This window comes from Podarcis muralis, chromosome 4 (genome assembly GCF_964188315.1).
Source record: "Podarcis muralis chromosome 4, rPodMur119.hap1.1, whole genome shotgun sequence".
Taxonomy (NCBI): domain Eukaryota; kingdom Metazoa; phylum Chordata; class Lepidosauria; order Squamata; family Lacertidae; genus Podarcis; species Podarcis muralis.
Window position 1 is genome coordinate 20,827,592 of NC_135658.1, and position 20,032 is coordinate 20,847,623.

The 20,032-nt window shown below is 42.7% G+C and overlaps 1 protein-coding gene across 9 annotated transcripts in view; it reads left to right on the forward strand.

Moving 5' to 3' along the window:
• YAP1 (Yes1 associated transcriptional regulator) overlaps positions 1-20,032 on the forward strand; it is a 79,661-nt gene that overhangs the window by 27,165 nt on the left and 32,464 nt on the right. For 5 of the 9 annotated variants that reach the window (XM_028726143.2, XM_077927015.1, XM_028726145.2 and 2 more), the window contains exons 3-4: positions 12,213-12,328; positions 16,728-16,841. In XM_028726143.2, the coding sequence (XP_028581976.1) occupies positions 12,213-12,328; positions 16,728-16,841 (230 nt within the window). The remainder of the gene's footprint in view (positions 1-12,212; positions 12,329-16,727; positions 16,842-20,032) is intronic. The other 4 variants (XM_028726148.2, XM_028726150.2, XM_028726149.2 and 1 more) reach the window with 1 other exon arrangement.

The following is a 20,032-nucleotide window of genomic DNA, read 5'->3' on the forward strand; positions in this document are numbered from 1 at the left end:
GGATGGGAGTTGATCACGGTGTGGATTTGCCAAGCGTGCCTTCCTCTTAGCACGTTTCTCCCTTGCGTCCTGAGTTTGATTGTCTTCAAAGCCCATGACACCTTTGGTAAAGGCTGTTCTCCAACTGGAGCGCTCGCAGGCCAGTGTTTCCCAGTTGTCAGTGTTTATACTACATTGTTTAAGATTTGCCTTGAGACAGTCTTTAAACCTCTTTTGTTGACCACCAGCATTATGCTTTCCATTTTTAAGTTCGGAATAGAGTAGTTGCTTTGGAAGTCAATCATCAGTCATCCGCACAACATGACCAGTCCAACAAAGTTAATGTTGAAGAATCATTGCTTCGACACAGGTGATCTTTGCTTCTTCCAGTACACTGATATTAGTTCGCCTGTCTTCCCAAGTGATGTGCAACATTTTCAGAGACACCACTGATGGAATCTTTCTAGGAGTTGTAACCCTATATTTTCCCTCATGCCCTTGATTTTATCAACTTAATTTTTGAAATATGAATGTTAGTCTTTGCAGCCGCATGGCGTGAAATGATACAGGAAAACCCACCTTGTCTTAGCCATTCATGTTTGAGGTGTGACAAAAAGCTAGCGAACTACCAATATCATAGCAGTATGTATTGCTTGCTGATTAGTTTACAGTGAAGTAAAATAAGCATTTGGCTTATCTGCATCCATAAGACGCCAGTTCAAAAATTAATACAACTAAGCAATACTTTAATAACATAAGTATTTCAATTTCAAATTCTTATTACAGTCGTACCTTGTTTTGCAGCCGGGATCCATTCTGGAGTCCAGGCCGCTAGCCGAAAAGGACGCAGGGCAAAGCGCTGTGTCTGTGCATGCGTGCGGAGCGGTTTGTGCTTCTGCACATGCACAAAGCTTGATTTAGCGCTTCTGCACATGCGCGCGGGACAAACCTGGAAGTAACCCGTTCTGGTACTTCTGCGTTTGCCATGGACGTTCGCCGGAATGGACACTAGACAAGGCGGATGTTCGCGGAGGATCAGCTACAGAATGTACGTTTAAGACAGCAACGTTAACAGAAAAAAATCTTAAACATTTCAAAAGAAAACACCAGTAAAGGAAGTCAAACGTAAAAACAACACAACAAGAGATCAAAATATTGTAAGTACAGTAGACCCTCGAGTTATGTACCACTCTGGATACGTAACTTTCGGGTTGCATGCACAGAAGTGCTCTTATCGCAATGGCGTGTGCACAGAAGCGGCGCCTCCAGTTATGGACTTTTTGAGTTAAGTACAGACCCCCGGAACAAATTTAATTCGTATTTGGAGGGTCCATTGTACAGAACATAACTGCTGCTGTTGCTGCTAGTCCTGCCCAATGGTGGTTTATGGTGGGTGGCAGCTGTGGAATCTCAGTCTCAATGACCCGGGTCTGCGCTAAGAGACAGCCAAGATGGTCTCTGGCCTCTTCAGTAGCCGCAGCTTTTGTAGCTGGAGTCAATCAGGGCTCTGCCCTCCCAGGGAAGGTAAAAAAGGGACTGCAAGGCATGGAGCAGGTCTTCCTAGACTCACAGCCAATATAGCTTTAGGCCTTTGTTAAACTGCATGAGTAGTTCTGTCCTTAAGCAAGGGATATTGTCAGGCTGGAGCTTGCTCACTGCTGGCTTCAGTAGGAAGCCCACAGTAAATACACTATTGAACTGGATAGCTCGGTTGGTTAGAGCCTGAGGCTGATAATAACACCAAGGTTGCAGGTTTGATCCCCATAATGCTTTATTTTTATTTTGAAAATTTATACCTCACCCTCACAATGCATTTGCATAGCTCATGATGGTTTATAACAACAACTGTCCTATTTTCTTTTTTAAAAAACCGAGCATAAAAACAAAAATTCTCAAATATAAACGTACCACGTAAAAATAAACGGTCCAGTAAGACCAATGCTTGCCAACTTTTTAACCTGTTGGTAAAAACCAATTCGAGGGAAACCAAATGGATCTTCCAGGATCAGATATTCCAAACTCTGGGAACAGTCTCTGAGACTCAAAATATGCGCCAGCCCCAGGCAGTACAGTGATACCTCGGGTTAAGAACTTAATTCGTTCTGGAGGTCCATTCTTAACCTGAAACTGTTCTTAACCTGAGGTACCACTTTAGCTAATGGGGCCTCCCACTGCCGCTGCACTGCTGCCACGCGATTTCTGTTTTCATCCTGAAGGAAAGTTCTTAACCTGAGGTACTATTTCTGGGTTAGCGGAGTTTGCAACCTGAAGCGTCTGTAACCTGAAGCGTATGTAACCCGAGGTACCACTGTACATGGAGATGGGCCTCTTCTGTAGATCATAGGAAGTGGACAGGATGATAGTTTTCTTGGTTCTAAGCCATCTAGATCTTTATAGGCAATAAGATTTTAATTGTATGGTCCTGGCAAACAAAATGGCATCCGGCACATCTGCTGCAGAACAGGTATATTATTATTCCATCGGTGAGCATCCACTAATGTTCTTCACTAGCTGGAAGTTTCTGAAGACTCTTCAAGTAAAAGTCACTGCAATCTGAATTTAAATAAGGCATGTTACTGTGGCCAGGTTTGATTTTTCTCAGGATCAAGCACAATCTAAGCTGTGCAAAGGCGCCCATGAACAGTGTTCGAAACTCCCATTGTTATAGGTGTGTTTTGTGACAGGAATTTCATTAATGTGAGCAGCTTCTGAGCTCTGGACGCAGTATGGCACATAAGATTTCATATTGAAACTGTGACTGCTGGAAAGAAAAGAGGACCTTTTTTCTGCCTCCCCACTTCCAGCCACTCTCTGAAGACTGGAGAAGGGACCCTCCTAAGAATATTAGGGGGGCAGGCAGGTGAAGTATGGTTATATTTTCTTTTTTTGCAGTCTTCAGATAAGGCCTAGACCATGTGAAAAATGAACATAAGATTTTAGCTGCAGTTCATTCGTTTTCAGCTTTCTATTCTTCTTATAAAAAATCGTGCCTACATACTCTGTTGCGGTGCCCATAACCTAGGTTTAAGGTGTCATTTAGCTCCTAGCTTTCATATCTCAGTTTCCATGAACATAGCATAAAGATGCAAAGTTAGATTCGGGAGTACCCACAAACTGCAAGCCCTATTCCTTTGTTTTCCAAGGGGAGTGCTGCCCCATCCAAAAGAGGCTGAACCCCTATTCCAGAGTCTTGCATTTGTCTTCAAATGGAGCACCTTTTCTGGATTAAACTTCACTCCACCTTGAGTCTGTTACTACCTCCAGACGGCCTTTGGCAGGTCCCCTGATATCTGATGGAGAAAAAGAGGTGCGTGTCGTAGAATTGTATACAGTTGGAAGGGACCGTAAGGGTCATTCAGTCTGAACCCTTGTAGTGCAGGAATCTTTTGCCCAATGTGGGGCTTGAACGCACGGCCCTGAGATTAAGAGTCTCATGCTCATGGCAGCCTCCATTATTCAACACAGAGCACCGTGCTGCCCACCTCTTCTGGCACGCAGCCCCCAGCGACGGGGTGCCGGAACACACCAAAGAGGTGCCAGAACTCCGTTCCGGTGAGTTATGGCTGAAAAAAAGCCCTGCCCAGGGGTTATTCGCACATTGATAACACAGCCCAGATCCCTGTACAATTCCTCTCCACTGGGAATGTTAAGAAGCATGAGGAACAGAACTGGTCCTTGTGGGGTGCCAGTGACATCAAACGGGACCCCTCCAGCAGCATCCCCTGGAAAAGACCTTCAAGAAAGTACTAGAACTGAATAATGTTGTGCCTGAAGCTTATCCTAGCCCAGGGGTCTGCAACCTTTAAGACAAAAAGAGCCACTTGGACCTGTTTCCGAAGAAAAAAAAAAACCTGGGAGCCGCAAAACCATTGTGACATTTAAAGCATGCACGCTGCTGCCCTCCGATCTGACAGTGGGTGGGAAGGTGACGACGGGAAGGTGCGTGACTAATGCACGCACCGCCCCCATGCGACGTCACAGCCAGTACAGCGCCCGCCACAGTGGGGAGTGTCGGGGCACACAATGCGCCTCCTCCCCTCGCTAGTATCCGCCCCGGAGCCGCGGCAAAGGTGTAAAAGAGCCACATGCGGCTCCGGAGCCGCGGGTTGCAGACCCCTGTCCTAGCCCGAGTGATTCAGAAGGTTACCATGGTCAATTGTATTAAACTCTATTGAGTCCAGCAGACCCAACAGGGATGTGCTCCCCTTATTTGGCCCTTGGCGTGGATCTGCAATTAGTGAGAGACATTTCCCCCCACCCTTCTTTCTCTTGCATGAAAGAGCAAAATTGTCTGACAATTCATGGCTTCATCTATGCGCAGGGTTAATGGATATGCATGTAACCTGACTTGCAATGAATTTTTTTTAATTGAAGTGCCTTAATGGTAACTGTGGTGTAAGTTTGTTTTTTTTTTTTTTTAAATCATTTAAAGCAGTTTCCCCTGTCCCATTTCCAGAACTAATTCATCACGTTGCATGCATCCAGCATTCTATGCCTGCTGGAGTTGGGAGGCCCTGTCCATCAATTCCTTCCTCTTTTGGGGCAGTGTACCCTGAAGAAGGATTCCCTAATGCAGGTTGTGCCTTGGAAATCCATCACGGGTCACCATGTCCCAGAAATCTCAGTCCCTTCCCTGAGTCCAGACTGACTAGGGAAACGGGAGGATCAACTGCTTGCTAGGAAGTCATATTAACTGGGCAATCCTGAAGGTGGCAAAGAGAATGTCTGTTCATTGTTCTGCAAGCTGACTCAGGGAAAACTGGGTGACGTTGTGCCCAAGTACTTATTGCACTATACTAATCGAAGTGGTTGTGGCATTTCTTTCTATTCTTATGAAACTTGTGGACCAGTAAGACAAGTACTTAAGTTTGATTCAAGGAGTCATCATCTCCTTGCTATTGCTACCTATTGTTCTGGCCTCTGATGCAGGATCCTCCTTTTAATCTCACTTCTGATTTCTCCTTGTTTGTGCTGCATCTACCTGTTGGTTGCTTTACTCAGCACACCTTCTGCCAGTCCAGTTATTTCTCTTACATTTGTGTTCGTTCCTGCAGCCCAGTCACTATTCTCCTTTGCTCTCATCTCTCCCCTTCTCATCTCTCTTTTCCTGGCTTGACCCCAGTTGGCTGCAAACTGCTATGACTTTGCTATAGTAGACAGCCTTGTTCCTGTTCTCTGCCAAGTGTATCAACGCTGCCCGTGATCCTGCAAATACAGTTTATCTATCCCTAGATGTGTGTGCTGCAGGTATCGACATTCACTGAACTCTTGGTAAAGAAAGACAGAATTACATTTAAGGTCCCAAGGCCATCCCAGGAGCTGTGAATGTACAGGGGATCCAGTCTTTCTGAGTTATTGAGATGCCCCCACCCAGTGACAACAACAGTTTAAATTCTTGGTATTTCCCATTATTATTTTTTACAAAAATGGCATGTTTATTCTAATGTAGTTTGGAAAAAAATGAACTTTTGTTTTTTTAAAAAAAAACCAATAACAATGAAGTAATAAATATGCAACTTGTTAATCATTAGTTCTTGGAGAGGGAAAAGAGCCCATTAATGCTTAACTTTAGTTGGAATTGTGCCATAGATAAGTTTCTTCATTTTGCCCTTGTGAACCTAGGTTTACTACCCTGGTTATAAATAGGCTAATGATTTCCAAGCTATTTTAAAGGCGATGCCTTTCCTGTTCTAGGCATAGTAAATATTTAAAGTGTAATTGTTTAATCTTTGCTTCCAGATATTCACAACTCTAGATAGAGGGGTGTGCTTATCAATACGTCAATGAACTTTCGGTTGAGAATTCCTCAATGTCTATTTTGCTACATTTGGTAGTGTGATAAAAACTGACTTCCTGCCTATTGGCTGTGGCATTAATAATTGTAGTCTTTCATTCATATATTTTCACTGTAATGAGTTGCAACTTTGTGTTGACAATTCTGAAAATAGACAAGAGTGAACATGCAAACAGCGTAACCCAAACAAGAGATCATACATTTTTGTGTGAGGAACTGTGGAAAGATTAGCTGACAATAAAGCATTGTCCGGAGAGTCAATTAAGCGTGTAGGTTTAGCAAGCTTGGGAACAAGCCCTAGCATGTGACTTTATAAATAACAATTTCACAACAAACATAAGCTTGGTAAGTGGGCCATAAATCTGAGCAGCCAGCCTGCTGAGCATTTTAAATGCCAGCCTTGCCATTGCATTATTTTGAATTGACTGCTGGCGAGAAAATTAAGGAGAGCTGGAGTTGAGCTAAAAAACTATTCTGTTGTCAGAGCCATCTTTTGCATCGTTCTGCTTCGTGGATTCAGCCTATACTGCTTGCTTGTTTCCATAAAGGGAAATGGGGTCATTGGGTTAAAAACAAAAACCCACAATACAAAGTTACAGATGGGTAGCCGTGTTGGTCTGCCATAGTCAAAACAAAAAAAATTCCTTCCAGTAGCACCTTAAAGACCAACTAAGTTAGTTCTTGGTATGAGCTTTCGTGTGGTATCTGAAGAAGTGTGCATGCACACGAAAGCTCATACCAAGAACTAACTTAGTTGGTTTCCACAATACAAAGGATTCATATACAGGAAAAAGAACTGCAGGGCTGTGGAATGCAACAGGTGGCATATCTCCCCTGACACAGCAATGCAGCTTTGATTGTAGAAGTGGTTGTGCGCCCTAATCTTCCCCAGAATTTTCTGCTCCAAGCAAGAGGAGGAATACAAAGGGGTAAGCACATTTTATGAAGAAATCGATTTGGATATGAAAAGAAATGATACTCAGTCACACATACAGGTAGGCAGAGGGAGACTCAAAGAAAGGCTTCCAACAATCATGGAATCGTAGAAATGCAGAGTTGGAAGGGACCCCGAGGGTCATCCAGTCCAGCCCCCTGCAATGCAGTAATTTCAGCTAAAGCATCCATGACAGATGGCCACCCAACCTCTGCTTAAAAACCTCCAAGGAAGAAGAGTCCGCATCCTCTGGTTTTCTCCAGTGTTGTGGTCGGAAGAAAGTGTGGAGACGGCATTCTTCTGGCCAAGGATGGCTGGTCAGCTGAATGTTACAAGGATGTTGGATAGAAAATAAGTGGTTTCCAGCTGTAATGCTTTAAGAGATATGAAAAAAAAGGTTTACAAATGGTTAAAAGTTTAATGGTAAGGATTTGCTGAACTAACAAACTAAACTGGAATACAAAAGAGGGAGGTTCGAGGAGGTCTGGGGAAATAAGCGTAAGGAAGATATGTTATGAAAATTAATGTGTTTTTAACTTTTTATTTTGTATGTTTCTTTTTATTTTTCATCTTTTTTGTTATAGCTTAAACACTTTAATAAATATCTTTTTTTAAAAAAAAGGATGGCTGGTCAGCTTGGGCAAGTGGGCACAGCCACCCCTGAAATCCCAGAACCCCCAAGGACAGAAGAGCTCAGTCCCTCCTGCCTCTCGCCCACCCTTGTTAATTTTTTTCACTCTCAGGGTAAATGAATCTTTACATCAAACAAGACTGGCTAGTCTGCCAGCCAGAAGCAACACTCTTGCTGATTCCCATGCCTCCACTACCTCACATGTTCATTGATAAAATCAGCTCTGTATCTCTGGGACCAGTTTTTAGTCTCTGGCCAATAAGCATTCAAAGAGCAATCAGTGTGTGTTGCTAAGTCCCACCTCTGGCAGCAGGGGGGGGGGGGGAGGAGAGGCGTGGCAGGACAACCGGGGGAAAAATACTGTAGTCAACTTGCTTGGAGCTACACTCCTCTGCTAATCCTTTCTCCCCTGCCTCCACCAATTGTTAGCATTCAGAAGGTCACAAAAGTTTAGCAAAGAGATAATCAGTGCCCCCAACAAAATCAAGTTGCAGTGTTTTCCAGTCCTCTGCACATTTTTTAAAGAAAGTGAGTGAGAGTCAGGCTGCAGCTTGCTTTTACACTTGCATAATTTTGTTACGGCCTTGCCTAAACAATATGTGTGTGCAAGAGAGAGAGGACTAGGAGGAGCTGGAATAGGAGATGAAAAATAATCTCAGTGAGTGAGTCTCTTTATTTAATTTTTTTGTTAATGACAGGCCAGAGGTGAACACAGAGTGCAGAGCTGGGGAGTGGGTGCTTATCATCAGCATGCGCTCCAAGCTTTTCTCCTCCCCCTCCCCTTAATATCCCTTTCTTTGCTGGCTGTAGCAGCAAAAAGAAAACAAAAAACAAAAATTAAAAGTAGCAAGAGGCCAAAAGAAACAAGACCAGTTTTATGTAGTCTGCTGTGACTATTGATTATACAAATAACAAGGGATGTGGTAAAACAGTACCTTCCCCATTTCTATTAATTCTCATTGTTACTGATACAAAATAACTTTTACTTATGGTCACCAAGCTAAGCAATACATATCACATCATTTCATATACAGTGGTACCTCAGGTTAAGAACTTAATTCGTTCTGGAGGTCCGTTCTTAACCTGAAACTGTTCATAACCTGAAGTACCACTTCAGCTAATGGGGCTTCCTGTGCTGCCGCACACGGCGTGATTTCTGTTCTCATCCTGGGGCAAAGTTCTTAACCCGAGGTACTACTTCCGGGCTAGCGGAGTCTGTAACCTGAAGTGTTTGTAACCCGAGGTACCACTGTATGTAATGACTAATAATTTTGGTTATCTACACTTTTGACACAACTTTGTTGATATATTCAGAAATGTTTATCTGAGTGTTCTTGCTTCATTTTTTTCTTTTTAATTCTATGTAATTATTGCATGTCAAACACTCTAATGTGTGTGTGTGTATATATATATATATACATGCACAACCGTGTTGATAGTTTAAAGATGAAAATGAATAAAAACGATGTTACCAAAAATAATAATAATGGTAATATGGTTGAAATAAACGTCAGTTGAGAATGGACCTTTAGATAAGGTAAAGGTAAAGGACCCCTGACAGTTAAGTCCAGTTGTTAACGATTCTGGGGTTGCGGCGCTCATCTCGCTTTACTGGCCAAGGGAGCCAGTGCTTGTCTCCAGACAGCTTCCGGGTCCTGTGGCCAGCATGACTAAGCCGCTTCTGGCGAAACCAGAGCAGTGCACGGAAACGCCGTTTACCTTTCCACCGGAGCGGTACTTGCACTTTGACGTGCTTTCGAACTGCTAGGTTGACAGGAGCTGGGACTGAGCAATGGGAGCTCACCCTGTCACGGGATTTCAAACCACCGACCTTCCGATCGGCAAGCCCAAGAGACTCAGTGGTTTAGACCACAGTGTCACCCACGCCCCGCGTTTAGATAAGAGATGGTTACTATTCAGGAGCTAGAGAGCCCAGTTAATCTGGTCAGTATTTTGAGCATAGCTACTTGTACTGTTTCCTAGTAGACCTCCATGCTGTTTCCTGAACCCTGATTTGCCTAGCAAAGCATTGTAAAGGGGAGCAGCCTGTGCAGTTAGCTGCAGAGGTACCCAAATCCCCCTACAACTTAGCTGGGAGTCTCTTGTAGCAAAAACAATCAAAGATTCTAATGGCACCCCTTAAAGACTAACCTATTTATTATAACATAAGCTTTCATGGACTCAAGCCTACATCTGATGAAGTGGGATTGAGTCCATGGAACCTTATGCCAAAAACAATTTGTTAGTCTTCAAGGTTCCACAAGACTCTTCAGTTGTTAGAAATAGTAGTAAACGATAGCTTGAGTATATGCCTGCTTTTCTTCCTATGCATTTCTAGTCTTCTCTTCCTAGTGTGTTTTAAGGCCCACTACCTAGCACTTATTTCTTGCTCGCTGAATAAATGTGTTGTTTCAAAAGTCATGAAACTTCTTAACCTCTCAATGCTCTGTTCTTTCCTCTCTAAAAGAAGTTGGTTATGGAAACTGTAACATGAGACATAAGCCGAGTAGGGAGCCAGAGATTTGCCTCTGAAGAACAGTCTTTACTAAAGGAGTGGGAGCCAAACTCTTTGTAAACAGCACAAAGCAGGCAGTCCAAAATATTTAATTTGGCTCTAGAGGGATCAGGGAGAAATTGCTGATACGTTTTGCCACAAATGTACATTCGCTTCATCAGTTGCTCTAACTTTTTAGTATTATTTTTTCAAAAGCTTTATTGTGATCTGAGCTTCTTTTTCCACTGTGTGTGTGGAGAGAGAAGGGAGGGTGGGGATTAGTTGTTATTTTAATGGATGTTTATTAAAAGAGGATTGGAAAAATAATCTAAAACTTTCGGCACTCCCTTTTCGTGAAGACTTAAACATGAAATTATCTAAAGCTGAACTAAGAAAGATCATTGTGCACTCAGAAGTCTGCATGTCCATGTTGAAAATAGCTAAATAAATAAGTAAATCTGAAAGTTTTGGCCGGGATGGTTTTTTTGGCTCTGAATAGCAGTGACTTGTCTGACAAATCTATGTGTTGCCAGATGTGCACAAACATGCCCACTACCCTACCTAATTGTGCTCGCACTTTTTGTTTATCAGTGTGTTCAATACATGAACAACTTTTGAGTGGCCTTGCTGTGGCAGTAATAATATAAATCGGAGCTTTTCAACCTTTTTGAGTCTACGGCTCCCTTGACAATCTACATTCTTTCTGCGGCACCCCTGTGGGGCTCAGGAGCCCAGTTATGTCACCCCTTGCCTGTAGAGCTGGCAGCCCCTCACCCTTTTTTGAACACCCTCCGTTGTGGAGTGCTCCCTCAGCCTCCTCCCCTCTCTCTTGGGAGTCCTTTGGGCAGCGGCAGCTGCCCCCCCCCCGGGTCTCTGAGCTGCTCTCCTTACCCCAAAGAGAGGTGTCTCCTCACACTGCCCCACAGGGGCCTGGGAAGCACCCCCTGGCCAGTCCCAGAGGCACCACTTGCCTGGGGAGTTTGTAGCCAGGGCTGCTGCAACAAACAGCCATGCAAGCGTTTGGGAGGCAGAGACGCGAGAGGGCATCAGAGGAAGGAGGGAAGGAAAGAGGGACAGAGGCTAGTGTTTACCGCGGCACCGCTGACCACTATTCAGGCACCCCAAGTTGCCACGGCATACTGTCTGAAAACCAATGATATAAATAAATGTGCTTGTCTGCAAACCACTACAAACTAAAATCAGATGTAGGCTTGAGTCCATGAAAGCTTATGTTATAATAAATAGGTTAGTCTTTAAGGGGTGCCATTAGAATCTTTGATTGTTTTTGCTACAAGAGACACTTGGGATTAGATATCAGACTGCTCTAATGTGTACACTGGTGTCATTCCTGGTCTTCTCCTCAGGCGGGTTGCCTGTGATGCAACAGGCACACACATGTTCCAGAGAATGACAACTGGCTCATTAGAGCAGTCTGATATCTAATCCCAAGTGCATTTCTCTGCTGTTTGTGTTCCTGGAATTCTGAGTAAGCAGATTTGAGGAAGTGGAAATGAAGCAGGTAGTAAAAGCACACTTTAAAGGCGGGTTGGGAGAAAGCTACTTTTATGCATGAGTTAGCTTGCCTTGTTGGTAGCAGATTCATTGTAATTGGGCAGTTGCATAACAACAAAACATTACTAATATTTAGGTGAAATGTGACTAGCCTCACCCCCCCCCCAGTGAAAATAGTTAGGTTTTTGTGCCATCTAAAATAATACTGTTCTTTTTGGACACATATCTATAAAAAGTTACTTGACCCCCCCCTTTCATGGTTAAATTTATATTTGGAAAAATCTTTTTATATAAGAATGCTAATTATACTCCCAGTTACCATTGGAAGCATGGAAACATGTCAAAGATGGTCAACCCTCAGCTGACTGCATTCAGAATTGATCCTGTCTCCTGTGTAGCCCTCTAGTTTTAGCTGACGCCCCTGACAATTTTTGTCCTTACGCCAAAGCAGCTGGAACCTGTATTGTTTGACAGCAGACCAACATGATATGGCGGAGGTCTGAAGAGCCACTTTAGACATGCCCCTCTTGCAGACTTTCCGGTGAGATTGTTTCTGGCCTTTAAACAGCAGACCCTCCCATGCCATACCACAAATTTGTATTACAAGATGCCCCTGTTTCAAAAACAGTTCATTATATGCCATGGGAACCTGCTGTTGGTATAGCACTCAAACCAAATGCCTGTTGGGTATGTTGAACTATGCAGTTTTTTTAGATGCTAGCCCATGCCTCCAGTGATAGGGGCTATTCCTTGTGAAGAACAAATCATCTGATACTCCTCATGTTTTGGTGCTTGCTTTTCCAGTTACTTGTAACCTTGAGTATTGCAATAGCATGTTGTCTAAATTCCTCGTTCTGTTTTGTCTCAGTCACATTGATCAGACAACAACATGGCAGGATCCAAGGAAGGCCCTCCTTTCTCAGATGAATGTTACAGCTCCCACAAGTCCTCCGGTGCAACAGAGCATCATGAATTCAGCAACTGGTAAGGAGAAATCAACAAAATCTTCAATGAAGTTGCGTCAAGCAGTTTAGTATTTCACAGTGAAAAGTTATGCGTTGCTGAAGTGCAGTCTGTCATTACAACATATGCTTCAGTTCCTAAATAGTTTATGTCCCATATAATTGCTATATACTGGTGCTTCCACCGAGGAGGTAGAACACCCAATTAAAAATAATACAGATTTGTATAATTAACAAGGGACCCACTGTACTTCCAAGATAGAGATGTGAGATGAAACTGTTTCTTTTGAAATATTCAAGTCTGCTTTTAAACAGTATCAAAGTTCATATGCTGCTCGAGTTACTACATGTTAGTCAACATAACCCCTTCTCTTGTTTTTCTCTCTCGTCCTCTTAAACCTTTTCTGCCTTTTTCTGCCTTTATTTTTATTACAATCGTGATGTATTTCTTTCCTATCTGGTGTGATTTCATGGTGTTTTTCCTAACATTTGGCTCATGCAAAACCTTTTGAAAAAGTCAACACTGCTTTGCTCAGTCCCTTTTTTGGGAAGTGGCTCAGTAACTGCAAAACCCATTCTTGCCTATGACAGTCGATCTCTCATTCAAAAAAAGCCAATGGTCCTCCTCTACAGGCATTACTTTAAAACATGGCGCTAATTAAAATGCTAGGTCTGGCTCCCTCCTGTTGCAGTTTCTGTCACTTTCCAATTCATGGAGGTTGACTGAAGTGGGGAACCTGCTCTAAACTCTTGAGACATGTGCCATGCAGCTACAGGCCCTTAACCTATGTTAGTCCTTCAGCTGTCTGAATGCCAGATGGGGAACAGTTGTGGTGATTGTACACAGGTGCAGTGTTAAGATGAGTTCCCTGTTCCATGCTGATTCTTTGTTGGAAAGACAGAGCAAAGCAACTTTCCTTGTCATTGCTTTTCTTATTGTATACCCACTTCTTGCTTTACCTAAACTAGGGGTGGGAAACCAATTGGCCTCTAGATGTTGTTGGACTCCAGTTCCCATCAGACTCACTGAGTAAGCCAATAGACAGAAACAATGAGAGTTGTAGTCCAACGATATTTGGAGGGCCTTAGGTTCTCCATCCCTAGTCCAAACAAGCTCTCAGGGGTACTGTAGCTCTGAATTCTGTGCTAGCTATTATTTTGTATATTATTGAGTTACACAACTGCATTTTTAAAACTTGAACACCTGGCTTCTCAGATGTGAAATTGCATGGCTTTAATAAAGATACCAGATGGATCACATAACATTGGATGGTGACTTTTAAGCGCTCAGATTATGTAGGAATTGTCACTTTCTGCAGCTTTAATTTTTGTAGTTTATCAAAAGTAATGATGGTGGTTGCAACTTTTCATGTGATGATTGAAGTGGGAAGTTGGGCATGGATGAGAGAGAAACTGGAAATTTTGGGGGGAGGCCTACTGCAATGACACATTTGGTACTGCGTTTGATTGTGTTGTGGGAGGGGAGGCACACTTGCAGCCACAACAAAAGATCAAATTGAGAATCAGTCAATTACTCTATCCACCAAAAGGTGGTGGTGGGGGGGGAAGTTATGATATTTCTTCCCTTTCAAAGTCCTCAGTTGGGAAGTGGTGATGCTTCTGAAAGGCTGCATGGTAGTCTTGATTCAGTGTGTGTATACGTGTGTGTGTGTGTGTGTGTGTGTGTGTGTGTGTGTGTGTACAGTAATGCATATTGCTAATTCCTTTGGTTAATAATGATAGCTACTAAGTGGTTTGCCTGGAGTGAGATACTTATAAGTATCAAAGAACATGGAAAGAGCATGACGCATGGGTATTGGGGTGAATGGAAGGGGACAGGAGTCATAACAGTGTTAAACTACCCCAGATGTAGCTGCAGCCACAATGACAAAATGTAGTCCACTCATTTTGTGCAGTGTGATTCTGTGTCTCCACTTGCAACGAGCAGAATTTGTGCCAAAAATGGGCAATATTGCAGCAGCCAGTGATACGTCCTGCACTTGCAAACTCCTGTTGGTAGAGACCCACCATTGGGTCTGGTCTAGTAAAAGCTGGCATAAATATAGCTTGTTTTCAAATCTCGTGGCATACTTTCTGCTTTGCCTACGGCCCTACGCTATTTATGCAAGGGATTTATGCTGCTTTGAAAGTGGAACAGGAGCAAACTATGTTTCTGCTACGTTTGTTTTCCTGTGCCTTCTTTTATTACACACCTATGCATTTTTTGAAGAAGGTGGGAGTTTTTACAATGTATGCACTGTGGAAATCCTGGTGGAGTGTCCAGGATAAAATACTGGATGTGTTCGAATTCATCCTTAGCAATGCAACTTATTAAGTAATCTTGGGCTGACCATTATCTTTTAAAAATAAAAATAACGAGAAATCCTGATTGCTAAAATACTTCCTGTCCATGTACATAGTGCTTTGCAGCATGAGCTAAAATAGGTCCTGGCCCTGGTGGCTTTCAGTCCAAGAGTTGACAGCTGAAAGAGAACAGGGGGATATAAGAAGAGCCAGCTGAATTAAACCAAGAGCTAATTTAGTTCCGAATTCTGTTCTCACAGTGTCTAACCAGATGCCCATGGAAAGCAAACAAGCGGTATATGAGTGTGATAGCCCGCTTCGTTTCATGATCCCCAGAGGCTGGTGTTCAGAGGTCTATGGGAGGCCCACAAGCAGGACATGACTGCAACATCATTTTTCTCACTTGCAATTCCTAGCAGTTGGCTTTCAGAGGCATACTGCTTCCAATGATGGAAGTAGTAGTACAAAGCCATAGCATCATCATCAAACTTGATTACTTCACTGCAAACTCCTAATTCCGAATCCTTTTTAAAGCAAGTTAGAAAGCACTGGTCCCAGTGGAGTTCCTTGCAGAACCCCATTTCCTACAGCCTTCCAATTTGAGATGCCTACTGGATCCTCTCATCCAGATGTTTGTTGACAGTCTAGAACATGGGGGGGACGACAGGTACTTAGATTTTGTTGAAATTGGGTGAATGGAGGGTCAAGAACAGCTTCATGGACAATGCAGATTTTGAAGGGAAGTAGATGACACCAGAAAATCTAGGAGGGATTTCAGGGCATAAAAGGCAGCAATGGATAATAAGAGGAAAGAGCGAAGGAAACCTTCAGGCTGCTGAGGGAGGATAAGAACTGGAGGTGCAAAGATGGTGGGCATGGCTGTATCTGAGTTATTGTGAAATACCATTTTTACCCCCTTCCTTTTGAGTGTTGTGGAAAGGCAGCGTAATGTATTACTAATAAACTTTCCTCTTTAACGTACTCTTCAAATCTCTCCATATGTGCTATCTTGGGTGGTCCTTCCTAACTTAAGACTTCATTCTCTCTGCTCAGTGGATGAGCAACACTGAAAGCCTATTAGTTAACCCTCTTCACTTTCTACTTCATATGCATACATTTACATAATTAATGGGCGTATTTGGAATTTGCATTGGAGATAAGTGGAGCATGTTGTGCTTCTGTGATGTTTTGATGCTGAACATTAGCTCACTGCTCATTAAGATGGGACACTGAAGAAAAATAGAACATTGCTGTTTCCCGCCAATAAACAAATGCTTCTATGATTAACAGTCTACATAGTTATTTTAGTGTACAAAATGCATCACGGTTTCTAGTTCATCTATGCTCTTGTCAGTCCTGAAAGAAGTGGGTGATCACTGTTTCCATTCTATAGATAGTAATGGAGAAAGTATCTGGCAGGACATCTTATCTAGTGAGTCTCTGACTGTGGTCTACTCAGCCCAAGTCCATCTTAGTATGGCCCATACTGGCCTGCACTGAGTCCAGGAGAAAATACAGGAGTCGCTAATAGCCTGCCTGCTACAGTGTCGTAACACTTTTTGCAACCCTCCTAATGACTCCACAAATTGCCAGCCAACTCACATTCTTTAAAAATGAAGTGCAACATATGGGGAATCATTTAGAAAAACTAAACAAGGACACAAAGGAAGCCAAAAGTAGATCCTAAATGCTTCTGGAATATTGAATGTTCAGCTGCTCCTAAAAGGCGATAAGGGAGAAACAAAGACAGAAATAGTTGCTTTATACATACAGACTATAAGGACTTTGGGCCCAGAGACTAGTCTCCTGCATATGTATTTACCACCACCTGCGTTACATCTTGGGAATAGGGCAAATTTTGAGCAAATAAAAAATAGGGTGAACTCTGGGGTAGTTTGAGATTTTTCACTCCAGATGCGCAAAACGAATGTGTTACTATAACACAGCATCTTTCTCTGTCCCCCACACCTCCAGAGCTACTAGAGACTGAAACTATTAGTTTCATGTGTGCTGTGTGCTGTGTAAATCATTTTTGGGGGTTCTTAATAAAAATTGGCTAACTTTTTCAGTAGGGGCAAAGCAGAGCCTACTATGAATTGCTTCCTTCTGTGTTACAGGCCCGCTCCCTGATGGATGGGAACAAGCCATGACCCAGGATGGAGAAATTTACTACATAAACCATAAGAACAAGACCACATCTTGGCTAGATCCAAGGCTTGACCCACGCTTTGGTAAAAGTTCCTCTCACTTAAGACTCTTTTTTTTTTTGTTTCCCCTCCCTTAAGACACCTTTGTACTTAGGTAAATATAACATATATTTTTTTCCTTTTTACTGGCTACCTGTAGCCAAAGACTTGGCTAAGTATTTCAGATTAATTTCTAAAATTCACCCCCACCTATCTCCGTACCTCATGTCTCTTTAACTGTCTTGTGCCTCTGCCCACTTCTGTTAACACATAACACTCCCGTCCCTAGGCAGTGGGATAGATTTCCCCCCAGTGTCCTCCTCTCACTGACACCGCCAGCCCCACCACATTTGAGTTTTCTGCAGCCTCCTTCCCACCCCTTCCTCAGATTCTTGTATTGTAGGCTCCTTGAATAATATGTTGCATCTTTACATGCTTTACTTACACTGACAATTGTTATAATGATTCCGTAAGGTTAGCCTAATGATGCCCATAGAGGGCTTAGGTTGCTTAGTTCAGGGAAACAATTTGACCCAGAATTATTCTAGTTCATGGCTTGGTCTTCAAGCTTCTATCTACACTAGCTTTATACACTAAAGGGATTAGAGACAGCTGATCTGCCTCATGAGTCCTCTTTCCACTCAGCTTTTCAGCCTTTACTTTTCCTTGAAGTAAATCCCCCTCAATTTCTCAGGACTTGATCTTCCAAGCACCTCTGATTCAGTCCCTTATGCTAATCAATGCATGCATTTGCTTTTCCATGGCTGGTTTTCCGCTCCTTACACAGCAACAACATTGCAAGCACGTGACTGTCCCTTCTTCTCAGCAAGTAGGACTGTTGTGAACATTCTGTGATGTCACAATGCCTCAGCCAATGGTTGGCATCCAAGGTTAGATTACAGGTGACAACCGCTTTAATGCCAAGGTTCATGATTTTATAGGATCTTTGTCTTAAGGGTTGCCCGTTTTTGTTGCACTCATGGGTTTACTTGGCAGTAGAAGTACTTGCCATCTAATTGTCCGCATTAATATAAAATCGTCCTTATTTTTTCTTTGCTATGCCAGCAAGACTTGTTTTATAACTTGCATTGTTATAAACCTTGCACTATAATTTGCTGTAATGATCAATGGGAGAACCCCTCAGCAGATACATAATGCATAAAGCTTTGGAAACTTGTTTATAGCAAAGAACTGGGTGCACTGTAGTGTTTGTTCCAAATCTAGCAACACACGAGTGTTGTCTCTTCTTATCTGTTGGCATGGTTGAGAAAACCAGGCTTGCCCTTTTACAATGCATGGTGGCTGAACAGCTGTGAAGGATGCTGAAATACTTGGTGAATAAGGGATTATTCGCCTGGGGCTGGAGAGTGGAAGGGAGTGGGTGGGTAACAGGATTGCAAACCATGTTTGCAACCATGCTTTTTGGCAATCAATTTTATATAGGTCATTTATAGAGCTGCCATATTTGAAAAAGTAAAAGCCGGGACACCCCAAAAGTTGTTGATCTTTTTCTTACAAAAACATGATTTTTCGATTGATCTGCCTAAGATCCAGGGCAAAGCACCACCTTTTGGATATCCCCCCCCCCCACATCAATTCCTTTAGAATTTGTCTGTGATCCTTTTGGTTTCATTTTCTATCTTCCTGTAGCTTATTGGGAAATCAAAACTTGGAACCAGCTTCCTGAAGGAGCGGTTTCTAATGACTTGAAAGTAAACTTTTTAGTTTCACGCACAGAAAAATCTTGTGCGTGTTTACTCAGGAGAAAGCCCTACTGTGTCCAGTGGGGTTTACTCACTAGTAAGTATTTAGGATTGCAGTTTTGAAATTGGTTGGAATTCACATAAACAATATTTCCACACACACACCCCAAAAATGCTAAAAATTGGCATGTTGTGTTTAAAAACAATTGTTTTGGCCTTAATGGAAACTTCTCCACAAAATATTATATAGGCTTATTTGGGTACCTGTTTATTAATTTCTTTTGTTTAGTAAGGATATAATAATACTGGATAAGAGAAAATAATGTTAAATATGCATGCACAGGGCCACTAATATGTGATAGACAGCTAGGGCCAGGGAATGCTCTGAAGGCTTGTGGTGATGCCACACTGCTAAAGCTGAGCATGTCTCTGTCTCATTCGTACTTAGAAGGGATATTGGAATCTTAGGGAAGCTGTTGGGTATTTCTGTAAAGGAAAGCAGGATATGTGAAGTTAAGATACTCTTTAAAAATGCAGTAACTCTGTTGGTTGGTTCTTTATTTTAGAATGCTATACCTGTACATATGTCCTTATAAAGAACCACACAACAGACGCGATACTGGCAAGAAAGCAGATACGTGTGGCTTCTGAAGTTTTGTCTTGGCCTTAGTGCAGTGAAACGAAAATAATGTGCAGATCACTGAGTAGGTCAGGCTGAAGGTGTACAAAAGGCTTTGAAGCTTCACAGGGCTTTTGACCTATCAACAGCTGTGGGCCTCTTCAGGGAGGTGCATTAACTTCACAAGTGCACACTGCTGGAAGACTCAACAGCTCTTGTTTTTTCTGTATTAGATCTCACTACTCGTATTTGTGTATTAATGTTTTGCAGCAAAATCCTAACCATGCCTGCGCAGTGGTAAGTCCCATTAAATTCAGTGGGGCTTGCTCCCGGGTAAGTAGGGTTAGAATTGCACCTTTCAGTGCTAAATAAGCCTTCTGACTCTTCACGATACAGTTAACGAAGGCAAAAAGTTTAACAGCCCTATTTTGTTTGTGGAGAGGAAGAAGGCTGAGGATTGCAAAAGATCAGGGAGAGCTAAAGAGTTAGTCAGTAAGACACCATACTAGTGCCCTGCCCTGTTTGTTTGTTTGTTTGTTTGTTTGTTTGTTTGTTTGTTTGTTTGTTTGTTTGTTTCCTGTCCTTCATCTTTAGATCTTGGGTCAGTTCAGTATGAGAGGCATTCTGACACCAGACTGCCAAAACACCTAGTAAATTTGAGGTGCTATGCAACTTAAGAAAAAGTGATGAACCACAAGGAAATAGTTCAATGTGTTCTAAGGAGTTCTCTTGTTCAGAGTTCCAGCTAGGATAATGCACAACATTGCAGTGATGTCTAAGAACTTAGGGGAAGAGGACCATTCAGCAGCAGGGAAGGAAGAAGAGATGTCTTTCTCCTTTCCCACGCACCCAAAGCCTTTCTGCTCTGTTCTAGATAGTTCAGTCCTACTGGAGGTCAAGTGCAGGATTGCCTG